Consider the following 26,707-nt stretch of genomic DNA (forward strand, 5'->3'; position numbering starts at 1 on the left):
AGCTCAGCTCTTTGATCCAAGGAGCTATGTTTACAGTGTGAGGTCCGCATTTCGGACATGCGTGGGGGGCGAGGGCTCCGGTGGCAGAATCTACAGAGTCGACTTAACCACAGTGCAGTGCACGTGCAGGACCCCACAATTGCTGCATATCCTGTGCTCCCATGTTATCACAGCATGCCGGGCGAGAAGAGTTGACCATACAAGTCCCGACTACTTGACCCCATTGTACTCTAAAACGATGGCTCTGAAGACTTGGGAGTCCACCTTCGAGCCTTTACTTGATGCTTCACAGTGGTCGGAGTACAATGGCGACGAATATGTGCCCGATTGTGGGCTATTGAAACAAAAGGTAGGGAGGAGGAAGAGGAAACGTCTTCGGAATGAGATGGATGATAGCAGCAAAGGTTACGGTGAAGACATGTACGGAGCAGGAGACTTTGACGAGGCACCTATTAAAATTCGTTGCTCCATATGCCACCGGTTGGGGCACAGGATGGAACAACACAAGGTGGGTCCGAAGAATAATCCTAATCGTAGGAAAAGGGGGAATTCTAGTAGCGGAGAAGTAGATCTCAGACAGGTAGAGGTGCACTACCCGCTATCGTTTAGTTCTTCTTTATGTAATGTTTTATACTTGGCATAAATTATTATTTTTCGCTTGCTAACAACTCTCTCACTACTTACATTGCAGGGCGATGGCGCACCCCGACTACCCGCTCCTTGAGACGTTTTACGACAGGGAGCATCGAGCGCACCTTATGGTCGACGATGGCGAGGTACGATTTATGCTTGCTTGTTACTTCTAAGTGCTACGTAAGATGCATGTGTCACTTACATTTTGAAGTTACAATGATTCTTTCAGGTGCTATCACCTCTTCGGATTTGCACTCACAACCCTCTCAGGTGGGATGAGAGGTACGCCCAATACATTGGGCGTGCAGGATTTCTACCGTTGGCCCGGTTGGTCACGACCGGGTTGTCGATGTTCGACAACGCAGCTTTGACAGCGCTAGTCGACCGCTGGAGGCCCGAGACACACACCTTCCATCTCCCTTGCGGTGAGCTCACGGTCACTCTCCAGGATGTGGCCATGATACTCGGGCTTCCAATTGACAGCCAGCCTGTTTGTGGGAATGTGCAACCCGCAGGGTGGAGAGACATGGTCGAGCTGATTGTTGGGACTAGGCCACCAGAGCCTGCGCAGGACGCGAAGGACAAGAAACCTTCAGGCGTCAGCTCCGCCTGGTTAGCTCAGAACTTTACAGAATGTCCTCACGATGCAGCGGAGCACGTCGTCGAGAGGTACGCCCGCGCTTGGTTGTGGCATCTTGTTGGAGGCTACTTGTTCCCAGACGGGAGTGGGAACACAGTATCGTGGATGTACTTGCCACTACTAGGAGAGGAATGGGAGAACGTCGGCCTTTACAGTTGGGGATCAGCCACGCTCGCATGGCTGTACCGGTAGTTATGTGATACTTGCCGGCGTAGTGGGGACCATGCCAACCTTGGTGGATGCACGTACCTCCTGCAGGTGTGGATGTGGGAGCGCCTGCCGATTGGTAGACCCGATCGTTTCTCCCCCAGGGTACGTTTTAAAGTTTTGTTTCAATTTGTATTCTTTGCGGATATTTCAAAATGTCATATGACGCGTGTTTCCTTGCAGGTTTGGCAGTTCGAGGATGAGGGCTCACTCCCGACCGTTGCTTTCCTATGGAGGAACGTCCGGGCAGTGACTGGAAATGCAGGAAGGCGCTACCTCTTCTACACTAACGAGCTAGACTGCATCATGCAGAGCCACGTGAGTGCGATTGGTTATGAATTACATATGGCACACACTTGCATATGCCAATTGACATTTTCGCTAATTTCAGGTGACATGGGAGCCATACGAGCGGCACAAGATCCTTTCGATGGGTCTAAGCCCTTTGTGCACACGGGACATGGAGTATTGGCGGTCTGTTCTCCCGCTAATTTGCTTTTATATTGTTAAGATGCACTGTCCAAACCATGTGATGAGACAGTTCGGGATTTTACAGCGGACACCTCCGGACACGACACCCACGTCCGTGGCTCTGCACAAGTGAGTACTAATACGTCTTGCATGGTCGAAGTTCTCTTTTATGTTGTGCTTATATGTGCCCTTGGTTCCGCCATCTTGCAGAATTGATAGGAGGAAACAACACGGCGCTCGAGATTGGCGTGACGTGCACCACAACTACTTGGTGGAATGGAGCAACCGGGCGCAGACAATCGTTCATGGTGGACCCGCCCACCGCTCGGGTCCGTACCGTGAGTACCTAAGGTGGTTGCACGACTCCTCCAGGTTGGCAATCAAGCCGCCACGAGTTGCAGTTGCAGCGGAGAATTTGCCGGACTCTGATGACGAGGACGACCTCGTAGATGAGTACGACCAGATCACGAGGCACAGCCGTCAGCCCGAGCGTGCTCCGCTTCATAACTACATAGTATTCGTATTTTGCCACATCGTGTATTCCTTCATGGTTTGTACCTAAATTTACGGATTGCGTCGGTTTTGCAGGGACAGCAGCTCGGGCGCCTTGCTAATGAGGCTGGGCAAGCTTTGCTTGTCCCTCCCGGGTCGGCGGAAGAGGTTGGCCAACTGCGTGCTTTTGTAGAGGTAATAGTTGTCTAAGTTATAACTGTTCAAACTGTTTCCTACTTGTGCACGCACTCAGTAATTTTGATCAATTTCTTTACAGAGGGTTCGTAGGAGCTGCCGTCGCCTTGCTTACAAGATGAGCTGCATGACGACCCCCGATGTGGAGTTTGCACATGGTGGGCCTTCTTCGGAGCCATCTGCTGGCCATACGGGTGCTTCAACACAGCAGTAGACGCCGGTGCATTACGGCACCCGGACTTGCACGCGTAGCAGTAGTGTGGCTCGGACGCAGTCGCGCAGCATGACTGGAGCCGCCTCTACTTCCGTTGGGACGGCTGCACGAGGCAAGGCCCCACAGGAGCAAACCGAAGAGAGCGAGGATCAGAGCTCGGACGATGGAGACCCATCGTACGACGCAGATGTGATGGGGACCTCGCAGCTCGCAGGCGCCCCTCCAGCTACCCAGCCTTCACAGCCCCCACGCCGTCGCCGAGACAGGACAGACATCGCCAGTGGCAGTGTCCTTCCGTCCAACACGGCCCGCGAAAGGAGGAAGAAGAAGCCCTACACCCTAGGATGTGACCGACTACATTGTTGGCTCGGCGAGTTGCGTTTGTCTGTTTGTGTTTGCAAGGACAACATGTACTGTTAAACTCCAAATTTACCATGTCCCATTCAATAACTAGTCTCTCATCTTTGATTTTAAGGAGTTTAGGGACTTTAATCCGTGATCTTAGCTACCACGACTTTGTGCTCTACCACTTGGTGGTCACTTTAATGTCTGAAATGTTAAAGTGATTCGATAATTCTGTGTCAAGCTTAGAAATCTGAGCAATAGTGCAAATTGTAAGCACCTTGTAATTAGTTGCTCCATTATATTTAATTTTCTTGAATGGTTACACATGATTGTACTAGAAACAGAAGGAAGCGTGATAGCTGAAAAGGTGTCAGCTCATGGAATGGAGGGTGGTACATCAATAGCTGAGCAGGTAGGCTGCAGCCACAATGTTTTTCAACTGAATGAAACTAGTTACTTCATCTTACTATCTATCGCTTTCTGCATGAAGACTTTAGTTCAAGCCCTAACGACGGCAAGAGAGCACTTGGCCAAGTCTCTTCTCATGTGATGTTGTGCTTTTGGGGCTGAAGATGGAGTATCATCCTATTATAATGTGTCAAGAATAATACATTCTTTTCATTAGTAATGGAGAAAGATAATATGTGAAATCTATGAATGTGTAGAATGATACGTTGCTTCCAATGCTCCCTGGTTCTTCACTTTTGCAAGTCATCGATGTTTTGTAATATGATTGTTCAATTTTTTTTTTGGGTTCAGTTCTTAGTCGTTTCGTTTTACCTTCTGCTGTTTGACAATGGAAAAATAACATGCTTATGGAGATAACGAGGCATGCCCAATCTTCACGAATTAGGGCTGTCTTTAAAATGGTACTAATGTCTCACCGAAACCAACATATCAGAATCCACCAAAAACCACCTTACAATTCCTGACTCAATGCTGAGTCGCGCCATAGGGTCTGGCGTGACAAACTGTGCAGTCACGCCGAGGTCCGCCCTCCCACCCCGGAAACGGTCCTGTTCTGCAATTTCACGGTTTCTGGCGCGACTGAGTAATGAGTCACGCCAGGCACGTTGGCGTGACTCCTTAGGCCTTGGCTGTTCTGGGTTTCGAAGACCAAAGGCGCGACAGCGTCTTGAGTCACGCCAGAGGCCTTGGCGTGACACAGTACAGAGTCACGCCGGGCACTACCCCCCCCCCACACGATCCTGGGGGGGGGGGGTACTGCAAAATGGTAAGGCCCGGCGTGACACGACACCTTGTCACGCCAGGGAGGTTGGCGTGACAAGGCTAGTCACGCCAGGCTCCTTGGCGTGACAGAGAGCGCAGGGTGGCAGGGGTTTGTGACCAGTACCCTTTTTGTAAAAGATTTATCCTTATTATGTTCGACAAACCATTCTTTGCTAACATGGCTCTTAACTGCACCAAGACATCCTTGTCGCCCTTCGCTTCCAACCAATAGCTTTTGGGCGCGTTGAAAATTCCCTCCCTCACTTTACATACGAATTTCAATTTACCCAACTCATATTTGGATATTAATTCCTCAGGGCGTGGATTACCCTTCACCACAGAGTCCGTGTCAGAATAGTACACATGCCACTCCTAACAAACAAACTTTGCAACCAAAGTTTACAAGAAAAAACTAGAACGACGTGGCGTCCGAACATGAAGTTATGCGAGACAGAGAGCGCAGGACAGTAGCGTTGAAACTAATACTACAAAATCCATTACCACATTTGACCTGAAAATGAGCAATGTTGTTGCCATATTAAATTTAAGTCCGACTTACAAATATTCATTGCTCGTCGACGATGATTACATATCACGTTCATAAGTAGGTGACATAAGACAATTTGTGCTGCTAGGTCTAATCGTCTAGCCCATCATATAACACCTCGTCGTCATCGTCGTCCGGGATAACCATGGGTAAATTACCAACAAGCGTCTTCATTGTCTCTATTTCCACCTCCGTAGCTGAAACATCTTTACCTGCCATGGTAGTACTTCTCATGGGGGGATACAAAGCACGGTAGTAATCACGAGTTTCTTTCTTCCTGTTCTCCAAATAGCTTGACAGCACGTTTGGAGGACGCTTACTCCGCCATGCAATCTCATGATCAACCGCTCCTTTATCGAGATACTCCTCCCACGAACATTTCCACGTTCTCTGCTTAAGAAAATAGATATGCACAACAATTACAAATATGATAGCACAACATTGAATATAAATACTACGCATTAACCAACCATATCATTGCCGATCACATGTCCGCAGTAGTACCCCACTCCAAGTTCCGATGGCACTATCCCGTGATTCGCATTCACATCGCAAGGGCACTTTCTTGGGGCACAAGGTTCTATAACTCTTTTCTCCTTCATTTCATCTTTTTCTTCATCTTTCCATTGACCATCAGGTCCGTACAATGGATCCCGGAAGCCACATGTTACACCATGGCGCTGCATTACAGTTCGATATACATGTTACATAATACAATACTCTTCCGAATTCATATCGTAAACAAGGACTCCTGCACATTTCTTACCCTTGTCATCCCTTCGCAACGAAAGTAAGGCGACCCCCCAGAAGGTTCACAAAGTACGCTTCGCTTTCCGTAATTGCACAATGGAGGATCCGCAACACGTATACTCTTCAATTGCCACTTCTCTTTATCCGTCAATTTTGGCGGATTTGGTGGTAGGGGGACCCAACGAACAAACTTGTCAAATGGCTTCGGATACTGACTAAACCGTTTCACCTGCAGAATCCTCTGATCATACATATCGGGTCCATCAATCCATTCGAAGAAATAGCACATCTCCCACTCCTACAAATTATTAAAACGTCATGTATGCAAAAGTATTGCCATTTACTTGTACCATTATCTTTAACAAAAATACACTCACACGATAATCCGAGCACAGGTAGTAAGCCCGACCGGCAGTATCTTCGTGTAGCGACTGAAGAACCACGGCTCGCTTACCACAGTCACAAGTCGGGACGGGGAGGGTGGGGGGAACGGGAGCATCTTTGCAACTCACATCGGGATACTTCTTATCAATATGTGCCCACTTTTGCTGCGCCATAAATTCGACGTCATACCGATAAACTGCATGAATATCGAAGCTACTCATTATACATTTTAATTCGACTACAAATCATCTCACAAATGCAAAAACTTGCGTTGCTCATATACATTTCGTATATATATACGAATTTCAATTTCCTACGCTCAACCGATTGCATGCAACAAATTCCACACGATAGATATGCGTTGGTATACGTACATAGCACGATATATGACCACCGATCTAGAGCGAAACGTTGAAATTTCGTAGATCAACCGAATCAAGTTCTAAACCCTAACAACCCAAAAAGTTGCAATGCAAACCGATTTAACCGAAAAAAATGGAGGGATTGGATGAGATACCTTTCTTCGACTCTTCCCGCTCAAATCCCTTTCTATTCGGCCACCAAATCGGTGGGAATGCAGAGAGGAGGCACCAGCGGGGTTTTGGGGTTCTGCCTCTGCTGCCTGCCTCTGCCTCTGCTGCGTGCGGGAGAGAGGGCCAGCGCTGGGCCTGTATACTCCTCTATCATGCCAAAGGGGTTGGCGTGACAGGAGTCGCGCCAGCGCCCTTGGCGTGATAGAGGGGACACAGCCGCACGTTTGTATGGGCCTCTGTCGCGCCATGCGGTCTGTCCAGTCGCGCCACGCGCTCTGGCGCGACTCAGGCTGCCACGTCAGCACGGCCACGTGGCACGGGGCGGACCGCCCGCCGACGTGGCACGGGAGTCACCCTAGGCTCTTTGGCGTGACGGAGTGGTCAGTCACGCCAAAGCCTGTGGTGTGACAAAAGGGACCAGTTTCTGAAAATATAAATTCCGACAGGCTATTATTAAAATATTAATTTAAAAAAGGCTAAAAAAAAACCTATCTCTCAGGGGCTCGAGGAGCCAGGACCTCACAGCTCGTCCGTTTCTCAGAGGCTCGAGGTTGCTGTCAACTGCTGCCGATCTCAAGGGCCGAAGAGGAAGAAGAACCACCTAACCAAACCTCGAAATGGAGGATTGAATCAGTACGGCACCACGTAGCACGCAAATCCGCAACCGAACTGAATCGAAATAGAGGGAGATTTGGACTCCTCTCACAAGAAGGAAAAAAAAAAACAAAATCCTAGAACAAGGGAATCCATCCACCCAAAGCAAGCCAGGATGAACCACCCACTCACCAGCACAAGAGAGTGAGCTAGTCCACCTCCGAACGGGTGGATCCCTGCTCCTCCGGACCAGCGCTGCGGTAGACTGGGGGAAGCTGCGGGTGGAGGATCCAGCGGCGGGTGGCAAAGGGAAGGGACCGGCGGCCTTGGCTTTCCTCCGCGCTGCAATTTTTGGTGGCTTGCAGGCGTGGGTCACCAGGTCGGCGCCTCGGTGCGGCCGCGCGGGGATCGGTGAGTGCGAGGGTCGGCGAGCGGCCAGGTGCAGGTCGGCGTGGCGGTGGATTCGACGACAACGCGCGCGGAGGAGGAGCGTGAGGCCGCCGCGGGTGGCGCTGTTGCCGGCAAGTCGAAGAAGAAGAACAGGGGACCACGCTCTCGCTTTCGGAGTTCGCTCTCGGAGCTCTGGATCTGAGGCATGTCCAGCAGATTCGGTTTCCAATGCTACAGTACCCTGTAAAATATTGTACCACTCGAATTCGTTCTTCAACAGATACAGTATCTAGTGTTACAGTGTTAAGGAGAGAGAATCGGGTTCTCTAAATTTGCTGAAACATTGTGGGTCCAGAGGGAGGATATAAATAATAGAAGGTAGAAAATATGGTAGCTGCTGCAGATAGAAAAAATAAAAAAGGTACTGTAATAGTGTAAGGGGATGTTGTAATAGTGTTATAGACAATGATTTTTTAGAGTATCTGCTGGAGATGGCTTGAGTTTGCTTTAGATGGAGAAGGTTCTAGGTCTACAATGCGTGAGGCGTTGTGTGTAGAGAAAAGCAGGACGCTAAGTTGCTGATGGGGAGTATATTTTTTTTAGCTTTAACCTAGATTAGGGGTGATATTTATATCATCAATATTATGAGGAAAAAAAAATCTCTTATGCTGAATTTATTTTATCTACCTTATTTATATTTTTTACATTTACAATTTTACAATTTACCTTCTTAGATAGGTTACAAATGTTTTGATCGGTAGAGTAGACACATTAAATAAATCTAAAGCACATTTAGATATAAATTGATATATGTTTATCTTGTGTTATTTTTGGAGTCAAAATAGTTCTAAGTATTCTAATTTACCCTCCTCTTAGAACGTCACCGATACCTTCAGTTAGCTCTAATTAGGATCACTCGCAACTTTCAGGTTGCAACCCTGAAACTTCGGTTCTGTAAGAAAATGCGTTCTCATTGATTTCCTTACCGATTCACCTTGCATGTTAAATCTATCACACATAAATATGTATATGCATTATGCCAAGGGTTCTAGACTAAATTCACAAACTAAACCCATATGACCTCTAAGTACAATTCAACAGGGATTTCTTAGTGTTACTCGAAACTTCCGGGTTGTACCTGGGACCTCTGGGTTTGAGGAAGCCTTGCATGGCGAGCTCGTGTATATAGCTGCGGTGCAGCCGAACCCAGGCAGGCGTACGGCTCGGTAGTCAGTACAGTACGCGTTCAGTCGCATGCATGGTTTGAAGTCTCGTGTTCTTTGTTCGGAATAGTATTATACCTGCACGGCTGGTTTCTGATCCGTTCCGATTCAAACGCGCGCGAGGACGACGAAGCAGGAAGAATTTCTGCGCTAGCTTTTGTTCCCCCACGCGGGGAGCTCCGGTCTGAACCGATCGTTGCCTGATGACCGCGCGACGCACTAGATTTCTTGGGACGAGTCGTACTCTGCTGCAGAGTACAGGAACGTGCATTGCGGCGTGTTTTTGAATTTTGAATGTTTACAGCTTCAGGTCAAACGAAAAGAATATTATGAGTTTAATGTTTCATGAGTCGGTCTTGCCGTCCCGGTCATGGAAAGACGATTCCTGGTTGCAAGCTGTGTGTCATCGTCCAGCGTTGGTGTCGCAAACAAGAACGACCCATCGCTGCCACATTAGTACTTGGTCAGGAAAAAGATGTTGTACTCAGTTTCATCTGACCAGATACTAGCTCCTGTATCTCAAATTCTCAGTGCGACCAGACTTTTCTCTTTTAAAAAGACAATTGTACCGTAGTACTACTTGCCAATTTCCACGAAGCAACATGCATGAGAAATGTCGACCTTCGGAGTTGGAAGTCAGAATGTCAGACTGATCTTGGCTGTCGGTTTTCTTGGCGAATCAAATGAAAGGTGCTGATCTGACGATTCGTTTGAGCTGCTTGCCACACAAGGTCAAAGACTCAAAGAGGCAACGGCAATGGCTGCGGCGGCAACGAGGATGGCGAAGATGGTGCTGGTGCTAGTGTTCTTGGTCCAAATGTTGAACGCCCTAGCCGTGTCGGCGAGGCCTTTGAACGGGGACGGATGGCTGGAGGAAGGGATTGGGATGGTGGTGCAGATACTCCGCGGCCTCAAGTCTAGGTCCAATTCCCCCTCGCATTGCAGCTAAACAGTAGCAGTTTCTGCAACTGGAGATAGCTATAGGTTGCATGCAGACCAAAGTGTACGCAGTGGTGCTCTATTTTTGTCCATTCTCAGTTTTGCCTCTGTTAAAGATAGAGAGGATTTTTTTTTTTCCGGGGGAAGTAGAAGAAGCCAAAGAGATGTAGATCCATTTAGATATCCTGTGGCTTCGAAGCTTCTGTTTAGTTAAGAAAGTGACCGTGACTGTTGAATTTTAGTTATTAGTTTTTATAATAAATTTTTAGTTTTTCAACCCACCCAAAAACTAGAAATTCCAATCACAATCCGTTTTTCAATTTTTAGTTTATTTTAATCATAACCACTTCCTTAGTTAGTCAAAATCTATAAAAAAATCAAGACTACAGTCAACCGTTTGAATAGAGTTTGATTTTTTAATAAAAAACTGAAAAAAAAGTATATTCAAATAAGGGTAGTTGTGTTGGCAGGGGCATGCAAAATCCATGTCTTATCATTTGATTCATTCAATTTTTTAAAACAAAGAACGGGCTCCCCATATCAGGGTTCAAAAAACCGTCGGTAACCGCCCAAAAATCGCGGTTACCGACCTTCTCGGTCCGGTCCGGTTTCAGAAACCGAACGGTAACCAAAATTTGAATTCAAAAAATTCGAAAAAATAAAAACAATTCAAACAAAATTCAAAAAAATCTTTAAAAAAACTAGATACAATTCTAAGACCTTCTGTTAAAAAAAGTTTCAAAAATAATGTCGTTTGCATCATATTCTATAGGGAGAAAGTTTGAAAAAAAATGAAAAAAATTGAAGCGTGCGGCTCAGTTATTAATTCACGTTAAGGAAAAGTGTAACATGCAAACACATATTTTTCTTATATAAAATGTATTTTAAGAGAATCTTTAAAATTGATTTCACTTTATTTAGAGTTTTATTAAATTCTCTATGATTTTTACAAAGTTCACAAGCATAAAGTGAATATGTTCAGAAACATCACTGTAATTAACTTTTTCATGTCTACTATTATTTTTTCTACGTAAATAATAGTATAAATAAGCTAATGAAAGTGGTTTTACTAATTTTTGAGGTGTGATGGGTCAGTTATGAATTAATCTAGTCGCAACACATTTACACAATCATGCATGTTACAATAACTAATTCATGAGTTCATGTATTTTGAAAAGACATAGGATCATGTAAGAAGACTAAAAAAATTAGTTTCATGATTTTTGGATTAGCAAAGAGTAAACTATGCATTTAACTTGGTTTAATAAATAAAATTTCTCACAGACAATTTTGAACTTTTTATGAGTATAAATACTTTTATCATGTAGATCATATTACAAGGAAGCCAACAAAATTTGTTTCACTTGATTTGAAGCTCAGATGAATTAGTTATTGATTTTACAAGGTTGAGCCTTTTTTTAGGTTTTTTTGTTGAACTGCGCTGAAATTCGATAAAACCGCTCGATAAATCGAGAAAACCGAGCGGTTACCGACCCAAACCGCTCGGTAACCGATCAATTCAAAAATGCGAGAAAATCACTCGGTAACCGACCCAAACCGCTCGGTAACCGACCAAAACCGAGCGGTTACCGAATAGCTAAAATTGCGATTTTTTTCCAAAATTCAAATTTTGCCAAATGAATTTTCTCTAAATTTTTTTGAATTTTTGACCGTTAACCGCGGTTATCGCGCATTTTCAGTTACCGTCGGAGCTCGGTAACCGTGCTCCGGTCGGTAACGTAAACCTTGCCCCATATGCGTGAGGTAAAACAAAGCCTTCCAATCGCCTCGAGCTGCCCACCCCACGCTCGTCGTATATATACCTCACCTCACTGGCTCACTCCAACTAACGGGCTCACTCCAGCTAACCTAGCAAGTGAGCGCACAGCTTTGGCACGTGCAGTTTCAGAGAGAGAGAGAGAAAGAGAGATGCAGAGGTCATCCATCGATCTTGGTGGGGGAAAGATCAAGCGGTGGCCTTCGCCATGGCAAGCCCGTCGTCGCGGTGCCAGTTCGGCTGGACGTGTTAGACTAAAATCATCCTAAAACATGAGCACTAGCTCTCAAACTTGAACACCCGACTTGATTCGGATGGCGCCATGAAATGCTTGATGATGATTCAGGGCAGTACAACTACGCTATCAGGTTGGTGAAAATGTTGCAACTGACGTCGGTGTAACCGATGCTGTGGACACCGGTGCCAGTGATGCTAGGTGAAGATGTGTGGATAATGTGGTGACATCGGCTTTCATCCTGTAGAAACGCTCTTAGGATCAACTAGGGTTAGAGACATAGGGGGCGGCTGGACCTTAGGTGAATTGATCAACCCATCATGCTAGGCTTCTCGTTCTGTTTCTATAACGTCACACAGGATGAGATCGTAACTAAATTAAGGTTGATTGTACCCCAATTAGAGCGCATAAAGGATGTACTCTTTCTTGGACTCGATCTCATAGATGACTCGTGATGAAGCTGAGATCAAAACATCAATATTCTCCTTAATTATAAGGTTAATATAATGAGTCTACTCTTAATAAAACAACGTACCAAAATAAAACGTTTCAACGCTAATGAAATACTACGTTAGATCACTATATGTTAATTGTAGTTACATCTATTATTGTGTATCTAACTGCATGTTGAAAAGGTTAACTTATAATATTCGTAAAGGTTCAATACAGGCTATCAGCAGTGCAGATCGTATCTGCTACTCGGCTATATTTGTTCCATCTTGCAGGTTTTACTGGTTTTTGTTTTGGAGATCGATGGCTAAGGTTCGATGACTTAGGCCTCACAACAGGAGCCGTACGATGGAAACCGAAGCATGCATCGAGCCGCCGGGGCAGGCGTTCGAACGGTCGATATGGAAGACTGCAGGCATGCTTTATGATAATCTTACTGTAGAAACGGTGATCGGAGAAGGTGAATATATGTTTTAATAATTTTTTTTAAATCGATGGTCTTCTTCTGTTCGGATCACTCAACGCATCTCAAAACTGAAACGGAATAGAGAGAAATTTTAACAAGAAAAAATCTTAGTGACACGACTCCACGAATGGTATATGAATCATATATTTTATTTAAGATCAATCCATATATCTTAATACTCGAAAGATCACAACTTGCAAAAAAACAAGAAAAGGTGAACACCGAGCAACGAAACTTTACAAGTTGATTATCTAGAGGCAAGGGAATTCAAGATCCTATCATAAAAGCGTCTGTATGTAAATTTTATGCCTTTAACAACAAGAAGAATGACCTCACAATTTGTTGAAATTTCATTCCAAAAACTAAAACGAAAATCAAAATTGAAAACCGAAAAACTTGCAAATTTGTAAGGGAATCAATAGAGATAAACTAGAAAGAGGAGAATTCAAACATATGCAAAAAAAACTTCATTACTCAAACAGATCAGCCTCATTTTAGACGGATTACAATATCAAAACTCTCACCTATTACATACGCTAAACACTCATCTTTCTCTCATCTAAAACCCTAGTTCTAGGCTCTCAAATGGGTGACATAAGTGGGCTTAAGTAGTTGGTTCAAACTCTCTCATATCCTTACCTCTCTGTTTATAGGCCTAAAAAATTTAACCCCTAAGTTTCCTAGTTTTTTCCAAAAGTACCCTCTTTTATAGTACACTCCTACCTACCACCGAGTGGATTTTGATCTATTTTCTTCTCTATTAATCGGACGGCCACAACGCCTTCACGACTTAGCTTTGCCTTGATGCAAGCTTCGCGATAGTGCCACATACTTCTCCAGTCCTCCCATGATTTTAAGGCCAAATCGTGAAACCGCTTGCACACTTCTCAAAGTGTGACTCACCGCTTTGCTTACATCTTAAGCAAGCATTTCGATGTCGATGCGTGTACTTCATCATGCGATGCTGACCGCCGGCTAGTCTCTCTTGCTCCTGATCTCTCTGACTGCCTTGTCACTTACACCGGCATCCCCTTCGCTTGACTTTGTCAACACACCGTCTCGATCTGCCTTGCATGCTCTGCTTGACCTCCACGTGTTCAGCTAGAATCACCCTTGACTCCGCCCGGCTTTTTTATCGTCTGGCACCAAGCATTCCGCTTGGCCCCGATCATCCCGCCATCAACCGCCAAGTTGCATCCATCATCTGCACACCTGAGACAAGCAAACATATATCTCCAACTCCAATTCCAGTTAGTCCATAATCAATATGCTTAAATGAAATCATAAACAAATTCAAATCACATCAAAGCTCATGCAAAACCGAAGATCATCAAGCCAAATAAATACCAATATCAATCATTTATTACCAGTAAACCAAAGTACATTTTAACTTGGTTTCTTCTTGGTGAAGGCCTCGGGGAGAGAGACGGGGACGACGTCAGGGTGGAGCACGAGGGCAGCATCGGGGAGGAGGATGGGGCCAACGTCAGGGAGGAGGACAGGAGTAGCCTTAGGGAGCAGGGCAGTGACTACATCGGGGATGAGGACGAGGCCAGCATTAGGGAGGAGGATGAAACCTGAGTTGGGGAGGAGGACCAGAACGACGTCAAGGAGGAGGATGACGATGAAATCAAGGAGGGCTGGGACAGCAGGCTTAGGGTCGTCGATGCGGACTCATGGTCCTCCAGCGACGTGGGCGAGGACAAGGCAGAGGTGATGGCGCTTGAGGACAGCGTGGGAAGCAATTCGGTGGAGGGGGAAAAGTTTTCTAAGTCTGGAGGGAGAACGCGACACATCAGTTATATATGGCGCCCTTCACTGCTGGCACACACGGCCCATAACGTTAGCTAGCAGTGAAACATCCGCCATCGCTACCGGCACACATTTTGAGCCAGCAGTGAAGGTGGTCTTCACTACCGGCTCAAATGTGTGCCGACAGTGAAGGCGAGATTCACTGCTGGGCCATGAAGAGCCGGTAGTGAAACCACCTCTCCCGCTGGGTGCGTTGCGAGGCAATTTTTTTTGGTTTTGAGCACTAGCGTCGAACCTGCTACGTCTGGTCCCAGTTGGGATGAACAAACTAATCGCTAAGCTACTCAAGTGTATTCGATTGTGATCCTACTATCTACATTTATTAACCTTCTTTTGACCTCCAATCCTAATACATATTTATTTTAATTGAACTTGCTATATACCAAAATTAAGTTTGCTATATACCTAAATGTCATGGTTATTTTTTGTAGTTCAATAAAATAGAAAATAAATATTGTTGGAGCTTGCTAATTAATTAAAAAATATAATTGGAACTTCCTATATATCTTAATTTCATAGATAACATTTTAAATCATTAAAAAGTGAAAAGAAATATGCTCATAACTATAGCAAATGTAAATCAATAGTAAAGACAACTTTATTAATACATAGTAATACATAACAATTAATACAATTTAGCTACTTTATATTAACGATTCGCCCTTCATTATGATCATGTCGTAAATATGGAGGTTTGTCGTTGTCTTTCATGGGACCTAGGTTGACGTCCTCTCCGAAAGGAGGTAGCACGTTGAATTGATTGTAATCTTTCTCGTTAATGACATTCTCTACTTAGACAATCCTTCTTTTTCCTTTAAGAACCACGTGACACTCCTCCTTATTAGCTGGGTCTGTGTCTTTTACATAGAATACTTGCATAACAAAATTCGCAAGTATGAATGGTTCTTCGCTGTATCCAACGGGTTTTTGGTCCACTGTAGTCATATCGTACTTGTCGATCTTCATGCCTCCTGGGATTCTGACCCATTGGCACCAGAAAAGAGACCTTTATCACTCCATAGTCGAGCTCCTAGATCTCCTCTATGAATCCATAGTAGGTCTCCCTATTTCCATTGCAGTCGTAGGCATCTATACGGATGCCACTAGTTTGGTTGGCGCTCTTATTATCCTGAGCTCTCGTATAAAATGTATAACCATTTATATCATATCCTTGAAATTTGAGGATTGTAGTTGACGGTCCGTGAGCCAACACATTTAATTGAGCACTCTCTATCTACTTATCCATCACATGTCTACGTAACAAGGCTCTAAAATGATCTCTGTGCTCTCGCATGATCCAAACATTAGACTTTCTTGGGTTTTTGGTGCGTAGCATCTTCTGGTGTTCTTCGACATGCGGGTCCACTATAACTGATTGTTGCAGAATTGCGAAATGTGCTTACGTGAATGAAACAAGGTCATTAGTGCGAAATGAGTTTGCACCTATCGTCCCTTTCCCCTATAGAATCCCCTCATAGCGAGATACAAGCACACCAATCGATTTTATATTCATGTAGTCGACGTAGAAATCAATGACCTCCTCGGTTCCCTAGCCTTCAGCCACGCAGCCTTTTGGCCGATTTTGGTTACGAATATATTTCTTCAGAACTCCCATGAACCTCTCGAAACGGTATACTGATGCAAAAACATGGTGCCAATAATCTGTATCTCTTTCACAATATGAACAATGAGATGCACCCTGATGTAAAAAAACGATGGAGGGAAACATGCCTCGAACTATGGTAAAACCTCGACCAAGTTCTCCTACAGCTTATCTAGCTTGGTCGAATCGATGGCCTTTTGTGATATCACGTTGAAGAATGAACACAACTTTATGATTGGGTTTCATACCTTTGGTGGCAGAATACCTCTAATTGCAATTGGAAGCATCTGTGTCATCATCACATGAAAATCATGAGACTTCATGCCAGTTAATTTCAAATCTTTTATATTTACTAGTCTCTTTATGTTGGCAGAGTAACTGAATGAAACTTTGATTCTATGCAAGCACTTGCATATTGCAATTTTCTCCGCCTTGCTCAGACTGTAGCTAGCGGGACCAAGATATTTGTCGCCTTCTTGCATATCTTTTGGATATAGATCCTATCTAAGTTTCAAACATTTCAGGTCCTTCCGTGCTTCGAGTGTATCCTTTGTTTTGCTAGGTATGTCTAGTAACATACTAATCAAGCTATCACACATGTTCATCTCAATGTGCATAACATTGATTGCGTGTCGAACCACCAAATCCAGCCAATAAGCTAAGTTATAGAAAATATATTTCTTTTTGAATATAGAAGCTCTAAGATTAGATTTCGGAACCAGTGTAGTCCCACATCCCTTTCCAAGGATAACCTTAAGTCCCTTTACCATCTTATATACCCTTGTGAAAAAATTTATGATGACCTATGTACACCATTTTTCGACTGTTCTTCAGCCACAAGCTCTCTTTTTTATCCAAGCAATGCACATATGCACAATAGCGTTTGACAGTCTGGCCTGATAGGTTGCCAAGGGCTGGCCAATCCTGGATTTTTACGAATAGCATTGCGCGTAGGGTGAAGTTCTCTCTTTTGTATGCATCAATACCTGCACACCTTTGTTCCACAGTATTACAAGATCTTCCATTAATACTTTCAGGTAGACATAAATATCGTTGCCAGGTTCCCTCGGCCCTGGTATCAGTACTGACATCATAATATACTTTCGCTTCATACACAACCAAGGACGGGTAGTAGATACGTAGAGTCATAGGCCAAGTGCTATGACTACTGCTCATGTTACCGAATGGATTCATCTCATCCGTACTCAACCCAAATCTTATATTCCTCACATCTTCTATAAAAGACTCATTGTATTTCTTATCGATGTTTCTCCACTGCGCAGAATCAGTGGGGGCGTCTGTAGGAATGAAAATGGCGACTAGAGGGGGGGGGGGGTGAATAGGCACCTCAACAAATTTCTTTCGAAATAGATGGCTTTTTCCTATTTCTCACCCAACGCACCTCAAAACGCTCAAGCGGAAGCAAAAGAATTAGAGAGACAAAGCAAGAAGACTACTTCTATGGCAACATGACTCCACAGATGGAATATGAACCATAGGTTCCATTCAGGACCATTCCATGTGTCTTTGTGCACAAAAACTCGCAACTTCCAAAGAAACTAGATAAGATAGACACCGGACAAGGTTATCCTCCAAGATGATAGTCTAGTGGCAAGGGGACTCAAGACCCGCTCAAATACATGAGTATGTGAGTATTTAAGCCACTAGCATTAAGAAAAATAACCCTGCAAAAGTGAAATATTGCAGCTCAAAGAAAAAGATCACAGGGCAAGAAACCTCTCCAAGTTGATGATCTAGAGGCAAGGGTACTCAAGACCCATGAGCATACACTCATATGTGAGTTTTTATGTCTCTAGCAACAAGAAGAATGATCTCACAAGTGCTGAAATTTCAGCCCAAAAACCAAAACGAAAATCAAAACCAAAAACCGAAAAACTTGCGAACTTGCAAGGAACCAATAGAGGAAAACTAGAAGGAGGGGAATTCAAGCATATGCAAAAATATAAACTAAATTACTCAAAGAGGTCAGCCCTATTTTAGGCGGATTACAAAGATTTATCTTTCAAAACTCTCACATATTACACAGGCTAAACACTCATCCATCTCTCCTCTAAAACCTTAGCTCTAAGGCTCTCAAATGAGTGTCACAAGGGGGCTCAAGTGGCTGGTTCAAAGCTCTCTCTATCCCTACCCCTCTATTTATAGGCCTAGAAAACTTGGTCCTTAAGTTTCCTAACTTTTCCCTAAAATACCCCTCTCTTGTAGTGCACTTCTACCTACCACCGAGGGTATTTTGGTCTATTTTCTTCTTCATTCATCGTACGGCCGCGGCGCCTTCACGACTTAGCTTTGCCTCGACGCAAGCTTCGCGATGGTGCCACATACTCCTCCAATCCTCCCACGGTTTTGAGGCCAAACTGCGAAACCGCTTGCACGCTTCTCAAAGCGTGACTCACCGCCTTGCTTACACCTTAAGCAAGCGCTTCGATGTCGACGCGTGTATTCCGTCATGCGATCCTGACCGCCGGCAAGTCTCTTCCGCTCCCGATCCCTCGGGCCGCCTTGTCACTTGCACCGGCATCCCCTTCGCTTGACTTTGTCAACACGCCGTCTCCATCCGCCTTCAATGTTTTGCTTGACCTCCACGTGTTCAGCTAGGATCACCTTTGACTCCGCCCGGCCTCCTTGATTGTCTGGCATCAAGCACTCCGCTTGGCCCCGATCATCTCGCCGTCGACTGTCAAGTTGCATCCATCACCTGCACACCATGAGACAAGCAAACACATATCTCCAACTCCAATTCCAATTAGTCCATAATCATTATGCTCAAATGAAATCTCAAATCAATTCAAATCACATCAAAGCCCATGCAAAACCGAAGATCATCAAACCAAATAAATGACAATGTCAATCACTCATCACAAGAAAAACAAGGCACATTTCAACTTGGTTTCTCAGCGTCTTAGCATTCCATCATTCTTGCGCTCCTCGGTGTGCCATCGCATCAGTTCGGCATGCTTTCCATTCGCAAATAAACGCTCCAGACGGTGGACTATAGAAAAATACCAAATCACCTTGACGGGAGGCCTTTTCTTCTTTCCTTCACCGTCGATATCATCCATCACATTTGTACTATGCTGCTACATAGACGAGACACGATTCTAAGTCTGCATGCTCTTCGCGATACAACATGCAATCATTTGGACATGCATGTATTTTCTACACTTCTAACCCGAACGGGCACACAACGTGCTTGGCCTATTATGTATTTTTTATAGCACATTTCCCTTAGGAAGCAATTTCTTCAAGAATATTAACAACTCTGTGAAGCTTGTATCAGATCACCCATTGCTTGCCTTCAATTATAGCAGTGAAAACACGGTACGTAACTTTGTGTGCTCCTTCTCGCAGCCCAGGAACAATGATGTTTTAGAGTCCTCTACCATACGCTAGAACTTTTGAAACTCTCTTTTATTGGTGAAGTTTTCCTCCCCATTGTGCAACATCTGCTCTAGATTATTGGCGTCGGCGGCGGCCAACATTTCTTCTAGATCATCATCGACCAACATATCTTCGGCAGGCGACATATCGGTATATTCATCAGCCGGCATATCGATGCACAAGTCTTCGTCTTCTCTGCCAATGTATTGCCCTTCCTGTACGATCTCAACTTCACTGTGCCTGGTCCAACGGGTATAGCCAGCATAAAGCCCATTGACATTAAGTGAGAATGTATCTAATGGGTGATCGAAAATTATTTCTTGTTCTCGCAATCGATGCATGGACAACACATGTATTGAGACTGTGTATTTGACTTGTGCGTTGCGACTATCACCAGAAAATACTCCACTCCATTCTTGTATTATGCGCTCACATGGCTCGCATCGCACATCCATCTTCTGTTTATCTACAATTATATCATTATTGTAAATCCAAATTCATAACATCTTGAAGATTTTGCAATCATAAAAAAATAAATTATCTCGCCATCTCCTACCAGCAATTGGACCGGATTGGAGGAGCCACCTTTTTTATGCTTTCGTGTCTGCTTCCAATGCGTGTTTGTTGGTGCTATCCCTAGAAATTTTCATTATTATTTAACCCTTATGTAGGACTAATTAAGTAAAAATGAAAAATAAATATGCTCATATATAAAGTTTCTATGTTAGAGCTTGCTAATTAAATAAAATATAAAAAATATTATTGTATCTTGCTTCATACCTAAATATCATGGTGAAATTTTTTACTTCATTAAAAATCAAAATAAATACGCTCATAGCTAAGTTTCTATATTAGAGCATGCTAATTAATTAAAATATAAAAAATATAATTGGATCTTGCTACATACCTAAATATCATAGCTAGTTTTTCTAATTCATTAAAAATCAATCATAAATATGCTCATACCTAAAGTTTCTATATTAGAGCTTGCATTAATTAAAATTAAAAATATAATTGGAGCTTGCTATATACTTAATTTCACGGCTAAATTTTTAATTCATTAAAAATCAAAAATAAATATGCTCATAAATATAGCTAATGTAAATCAATATATAATAAATACATAAGCTACTAATTGAAGGTTACATATTATAAATAAGGTATAATTGAATCTACATTGTCTTCAAACATCATGATCATAGGTTCATCTCCATCATTTTAAAATCTAGAGCAATTTTGCAAATAAAATTCAACTAAAAATAGATTGAAGATGAAGTTACATACCTTGGAACACAAAGGGCATGATGATTCCTCAAATTTTTGAAGCCCCTAAGAGCTAGGTTAGCAAAAATGACCGCCACCGACTAAGAAACAGAGCTCCTCTTTGTTGTACTCAGACTTAGGGAAGGAGATGACCACTTTTATATAGTCGAGACATCACTGCTGGCTCAAATCACCAGCTAGCAATGACACCATTATATTACTGCCGGTCGGTATCTTCAACTGGCAGTAATGATAGAGCTGGGCATCACTATCGGCTTAAACTATCGGCCGGCAGTCATTACCCTTATCACTGCCAGTTCATAAGCCACGATGAGTGATTCTTCCCATATGGCGTATGAACCGGCAATGCTACCCCATCACTGCCGACCTATTAGGAACCAATAGTGATAGACCAGCATATAATGCCGATTCTATAGTTGTGATTCAATTAGTATGATTTGACTTGTACTTCACCTGTTGTTAGGATCAATTTCCAGTGCTTTCTTGACATCTAGTTTTTCCAGCTCCAGATGAAAGCTCAATGTATGCTTGAGCCCTTCTGTGCAGGGCCTTAACATTTGTGCCTCAAGTTCCAGAACCTGAAATCAGTGTTGCATGGTCAGCTTGGGTACTTTAAGACATCAGGAAATCGTAATTGCATGGCCTGCTTTTTCAAGCCGGCCTCCCTCCCTCCTTCTGGTTGAGTCACTACACACCACCACTTGGCCACAACCCCTACAAACTTTCTCTCTTCTCCACCATGTGTGTCCTTCTCGGCTACTCCTCAGACCACAAAGGCTACCGATGTCTTGACCTTTCATCTAATCGAGTCATCATATCATGTTACGTTCGATGAGGCCTCCTTCCCCTGTGCTGAGATGATCTCTCCACCGGACACACATGAGTTTGATTTTTTATCTAACTTTGACACCATGACGGTTCCTATCGGACCACCATAGCTGTCTCTATGTGCAGGTACTCAAGCTCTAGCCACCTCCAAGGACGGCGTGCCGCCCACTGTGCTTGCACACACGTCCCCCCATTGATGCTGTGCGCCTAGTGCCTGTGCGCCCATCCTCTTGCGGCCTACCTACACTGTCCAGGATTGCAAACCCCTCATCTCCTATGACTGGCTCTCCCCTGCGTAGCACGCTGAGCCTCTCTTCGCAAGATGATCTGCCCGGCGCGGCAGATTTGCCTTTGCTCGCGCCTGGCCCATCCCCGCCGGTCTCCTTTACTGAGCCGTACTGGGTGGCTGGCACCCCAGCCGAGCTGACCCCGCCCGCTCCACTTGTTGCCGACGCCAGTGCCACCGATATTAGTATCGGCTAGGGCGGTCCCTATCACGCTGGTCGACAACTCACATGCGATGGTGACTCGCGGGTAACACGGTTTCCGCCAACCGGTGCAACACATGAGCCTTCATGTCATGACATTGTCTCCTATTCCCAAGTCTTACCGCTTGGCACTCACTAATCCAAATTGGTGGAGTGTCATGGAAGAAGAGTTCTCCACTTTGCACGGCAATCACACGTGGGATTTGGTTCCACGGCCTACAAATGTTAATATTGTCACCGGCAAGTGGATCTTTCAGCATAAACTCAAGTTATATGACTCTCTCAACCGGGGTTCTTCGGGGTTTTACGCAACGTCTAGGTATTAATTTTGATGAGACTTTCAGTCCTGTTGTGTAGTTTGCATAGTTCTGTCCCTAGTTGTGTGTCGGGATTGGCACATCCATCAACTTGATATAAAGAATGTGTTTTTGCATGGCACATTGACTGAGACAGTATATTGCTCCCAACCAATTAATTTTGTGTACTCCTCTTGCTTGGACTTTGCCTGCCGCCTTAACAAGTCTCTCTACGGCTTAAAGCAAACACCCCACATATAGTATAGTCGTTTTGCCTCCTACTAGCTATCTCTTGGATTTGTAGAGGCCAAGTCGGTTGGCACCTCCCTGTTTGTCTATCATCGTAGCACCGATATTGTTTATTTTCTACTTTATGTGGATGACATAGCGCTCATTCTTCAGCTACCAGTCTACACCGGACTATTTCTGCACTTCAACAAGAATTTTCTACGAAGGATATTAGAGAACTCCATCATTTTTTGGCATGTCTGTACAGGCCGCAGGGATATACAGCACTTGCATGTGAAGCACGAATCTACGTAGCACGTACGCGTCAACTGAAAATTCGTCAGGCGGGACCCAGCAGACCAGGAACCCGGCTCTGGCGTCAGGGAGACCAAAGGTGCATGCGGTCAAAGGGAAAAGGATCGAGCCGGACAGTGTATTGCAATACTGTGTGACCTCGTATGCGACTGACGCCACGATCGACTTTGATTTCTTTAGAAAAAGCAACATACTTAAGTTATAATGGATTTATATTTGGGATCAGTACATGCGATCTTTTGAAACATAATATGCGTCGTTATTAATTGATTGTTAGCAATTTTATTGCCTCCCGACGGCCGGCTTACATGGTGAGTTTTTCGCATGGTGAGCTCGATCGCTTCAAGTCTTTTGTTCCTGTGCTACTTTTACATTAGCTTGTTTAATTTCCGGTTTTTGGTTTGAAGGATTAATTCAAACGTAAATACGTAACAGTAACAAAATCTGTGCGAAAGCGAGAGTTGTTCAGTTTCTTGACAGTTGTGTTTATGCCGGTGCGATTTTGGTCCTGACTAAGTATAGGGTTTTTACCGATAAATAAAATTTACTAGTGACCTTTTACTAATATATTAGATATACCGATTTAAATTTAAACAAATTAGATAAAATTTAAATAAAATATTAAGTAAATATGATAATTCTTTCTATCGGGATCCCACGGTAAACTAGATTTATCACCAATTTTTAGTCGAATTTTTTCCCTACTCCTGAGTTGGCGTAGGACGAAGAGACCCAGAATTGTACGTTCTACGTGTGCAGTGTGCTGGACATTCAAGTCAAAACAAATACGTTGTGCTGTGGGAATCAGATCGAGCGATTTTCCTGAGAGCTGAGCCACGCACCGTACCTTTTGTGTGCTGGAGATTCGACGATCGTTTCGTACGTGCACATATGTGCAGCGAGAATTCAAGTATTCCGTCTCCTCTCCTTTCCTATGTCCAGACCGAATTAGAGCGATCCTTTTTGTCACGAAACAGGATGAATCACTGTATGTCTAATTCTTGCATAAAATAAAAGTAGACAAATGGTTAATGTAAGTACATAGGAGTACGTAACACCAACAATACTAGGTGACTTCAACAGAACTTTATATATATGCAGAAGACGACGCCGTAGAAATGCAGAACATCACGGGACGAGCTGAGCTAACCCACTGCGAACTTCTTTAATTCTCTCTCTTCTAAGAGTTTGTACGTTTGCAAGCACTAAGTGAAAAAAGATTATATAGGTACGGATGGTAACGGTCAGTAGTAACAGATTATAATTTATAAAACAAAATTATAAGTGATGGGGGGATAATTTGATCTATCATTTAGAAAGGTTATAGGTGATGGGTTATAACAATGATCTATCACGTATGATTTATTATCAATGACTTATTACGACCCACTATTTATAATTGATAAATACTTTTTATTTTTTTTGTAAAAAAGAATAAAAAAATTTCACCTAAGCCACCTTAATAAGGGGCCTATCGTATATGCCCCATAAGCTATGCTATTTTTTAAACTGTTTTTAGTCTTTGACTTCTGTTTGAATCGAACTCATGACCTCCTCTCGCGTGCGAACCACCTTTACCACCTCAGTTATCATGTCATTATGATAGAAAATAGATATTTTATCCTTTTAACCTTTGTCACTAAGTGAAAAACAGATAAAAGAGATACGAAATTATTGACGGGTCGTAATATGACATATCCCTTATGATAATAGTGATGGGTCGTAGTTGTGACTCGTCACTTATTATCAGTCATAAGTGACGGGTCATCCTTAGTTAGTCATAACTGACGGGTCAAATTGTAACCCGTTACTTATTACCTATCATAAATGACCAGTCATTCTTAGCCAGTTATAAGTGACAGGTCAAGTTATGACCTATTATTAATGATCAACTCATCAGTAACGTGTTATTCTAGAGACTTATTAGTGACAGATCAAGTTGTGACCCATCACTAATGACCAGTTTGATGAAACAGAGCAGGTAAATTAATTCTAATTAATCAATCATTAGATGTATTAGTCAATCGATTTCCTATCACAACTTACTTAATTTTTTCTTATATAGCACATAGCATGATGCTATATTTTTTTCACCTCAGTAGCACTAAAATAAGAATTATTTTACATTTCTGCTCAAGTTTGATGTAAGGGGTGGCGGCTATGGACACAAATGCGGGTTCTGAAAACGGTGTAGAAACTTCAGAGCTCGAGAACCCAATCTTCCGGTCCATTTTTTGCCTTGAAAAATTTGTCGAACCTGACAAGTTTGGGCAGAAATGGATGTAACTTTTTCTGTATATTTTTGTCAAGTAAAAAAAGTTAAAATCGGAGTCCGTATGTAAAAGTTATGCCCGTTTTACCGAAGACACTCTAGATCACCTATTTGTTAATATGGTCATATGTGATGGTCATAACTTGTCACCTAGATGACCTTTGACAACGAATAAAAAATAGTGTGGCTTGTGGGGCATATGTGATGTGCCCCTGTGTTGGGTGGCTCAAGTGAAAAAATATATATATATTTTAACTTTTTTATGTCAAAAAATGCAAAAAAAATTATAAGTAATGGATCACTGTTATGACCCGTCACTTATATTTTATCATAAGTGATGGGTCATTGTTACGCCTTATCACTTATGGCCTTTTATCATCCGTCACCCATAACTTTTTTTCACGTAGTGTGTTGCCGAAGTTCATAGGTGATGGGTCACAACCCATTGATCACTCATGCACTGTCATAAGAGGTTTTTTTGTATTAGCAGTTTACTCAAAAAAACATCAGGAAGGCATATTTCCTTCAACTTTGGCGGAAGATACCTCTATCAAGGGTCTAACTTCTGACCTTGTTATGGTAGTAGTCATGATGATATTGATGAAGAGACCTCTATGTTCCCCATGATCAGGGGCATCGTGGAGGGAGGCAACGTGGAGTTCTAACTCCAAAAAGTTCCTAAATTTATCTTTTATAATTGCCCTCGGTCCTTGTTGTTGTCGAGACACAGAAGCATGCGATCGAGGCCTTCCTTGGTCCCTATTGCCATAGACGCGAGGGAATGATCCTCATTGTGTTGAACATGGTGTGCTTAAAAACACCATCTCAGAATTAGAGTATGTCGGGTCAGGTGTGGTCACGACATCAACTGCTAGGGTGGAACGACCCAAACGTTCTTCTCCATCAGTGTTAGGGAAGAAATACTTGGTGTCTGCATGGTGCACTTCTTGCATTGTGTATGGGAACAAGTTACCGATGATTCCAGGATGCTCTCCCTTATTATCCATGAACTTGAAGCACTGGTGCAACGTAGAGGGGACAACCTGGCATTTGTGTATCTAGGGTCTATCCAATAGTGCTGAGTAGGACATTACATATCGATAAGGAAGAATTTCAGCTTAAAGCTGAAGGTAGACATCTGTAATTTCACGGTAATAGAGCCTAACACCTTGCTCTCATTACTGTCATAATCATATATGACCATACTAGTCAGCTCATGTCAAACTGCGAATAGGTAGAAGGTTGACTGCTATACCAGGGTCTAAGAGCACACAACGAAGATGTGTGTTGCCAATGTCTCCTTTGATGTATAGTGGATGTCATGATTATTTGTCTTGACCATCTTATCTTCTTCAGAGAATGACATCTTGTTGGCTTTAGCAAGGGTGCTGAGGAGCCGATGTTTGGCCATAGCCGTCTCATACACATGAGGAGTCTGTAGAGCCTTGATTAAGGCCTCTTGCA

General features: G+C 43.5%; 3 protein-coding genes across 3 annotated transcripts; 1 reads left to right on the forward strand and 2 right to left on the reverse strand.

Annotated features, from left to right (window-relative positions):
• Positions 1-238: 238 nt before the first annotated feature.
• On the forward strand, positions 239-2,513 carry LOC133889419 (serine/threonine-protein phosphatase 7 long form homolog). The gene is made up of 7 exons (XM_062329948.1): positions 239-603; positions 692-776; positions 863-1,302; positions 1,489-1,585; positions 1,664-1,798; positions 1,872-2,080; positions 2,162-2,513. Exons 1-7 carry the CDS (start codon positions 239-241, stop codon positions 2,511-2,513), a joined length of 1,683 nt encoding a protein of 560 aa, XP_062185932.1.
• Positions 2,514-4,981: 2,468 nt separating this feature from the next.
• On the reverse strand, positions 4,982-5,987 carry LOC133889361 (uncharacterized). The gene is made up of 3 exons (XM_062329890.1): positions 5,741-5,987; positions 5,445-5,654; positions 4,982-5,364 (listed from the first exon to the last, which is right to left on the reverse strand). Exons 1-3 carry the CDS (start codon positions 5,975-5,977, stop codon positions 5,065-5,067), a joined length of 747 nt encoding a protein of 248 aa, XP_062185874.1. The 5' UTR covers positions 5,978-5,987; the 3' UTR covers positions 4,982-5,064.
• Positions 5,988-7,048: 1,061 nt separating this feature from the next.
• Positions 7,049-9,119, reverse strand: LOC133889420 (uncharacterized). Its single transcript, XM_062329949.1, has 3 exons — positions 9,093-9,119; positions 7,428-7,866; positions 7,049-7,242 (listed from the first exon to the last, which is right to left on the reverse strand). The coding sequence occupies exons 1-3, from the start codon at positions 9,117-9,119 to the stop codon at positions 7,199-7,201; spliced, it is 510 nt and encodes a 169-aa protein (XP_062185933.1). The 3' UTR covers positions 7,049-7,198.
• Positions 9,120-26,707: the final 17,588 nt, after the last annotated feature.

Source organism: Phragmites australis, chromosome 13 (genome assembly GCF_958298935.1).
Source record: "Phragmites australis chromosome 13, lpPhrAust1.1, whole genome shotgun sequence".
Classification (NCBI taxonomy): domain Eukaryota; kingdom Viridiplantae; phylum Streptophyta; class Magnoliopsida; order Poales; family Poaceae; genus Phragmites; species Phragmites australis.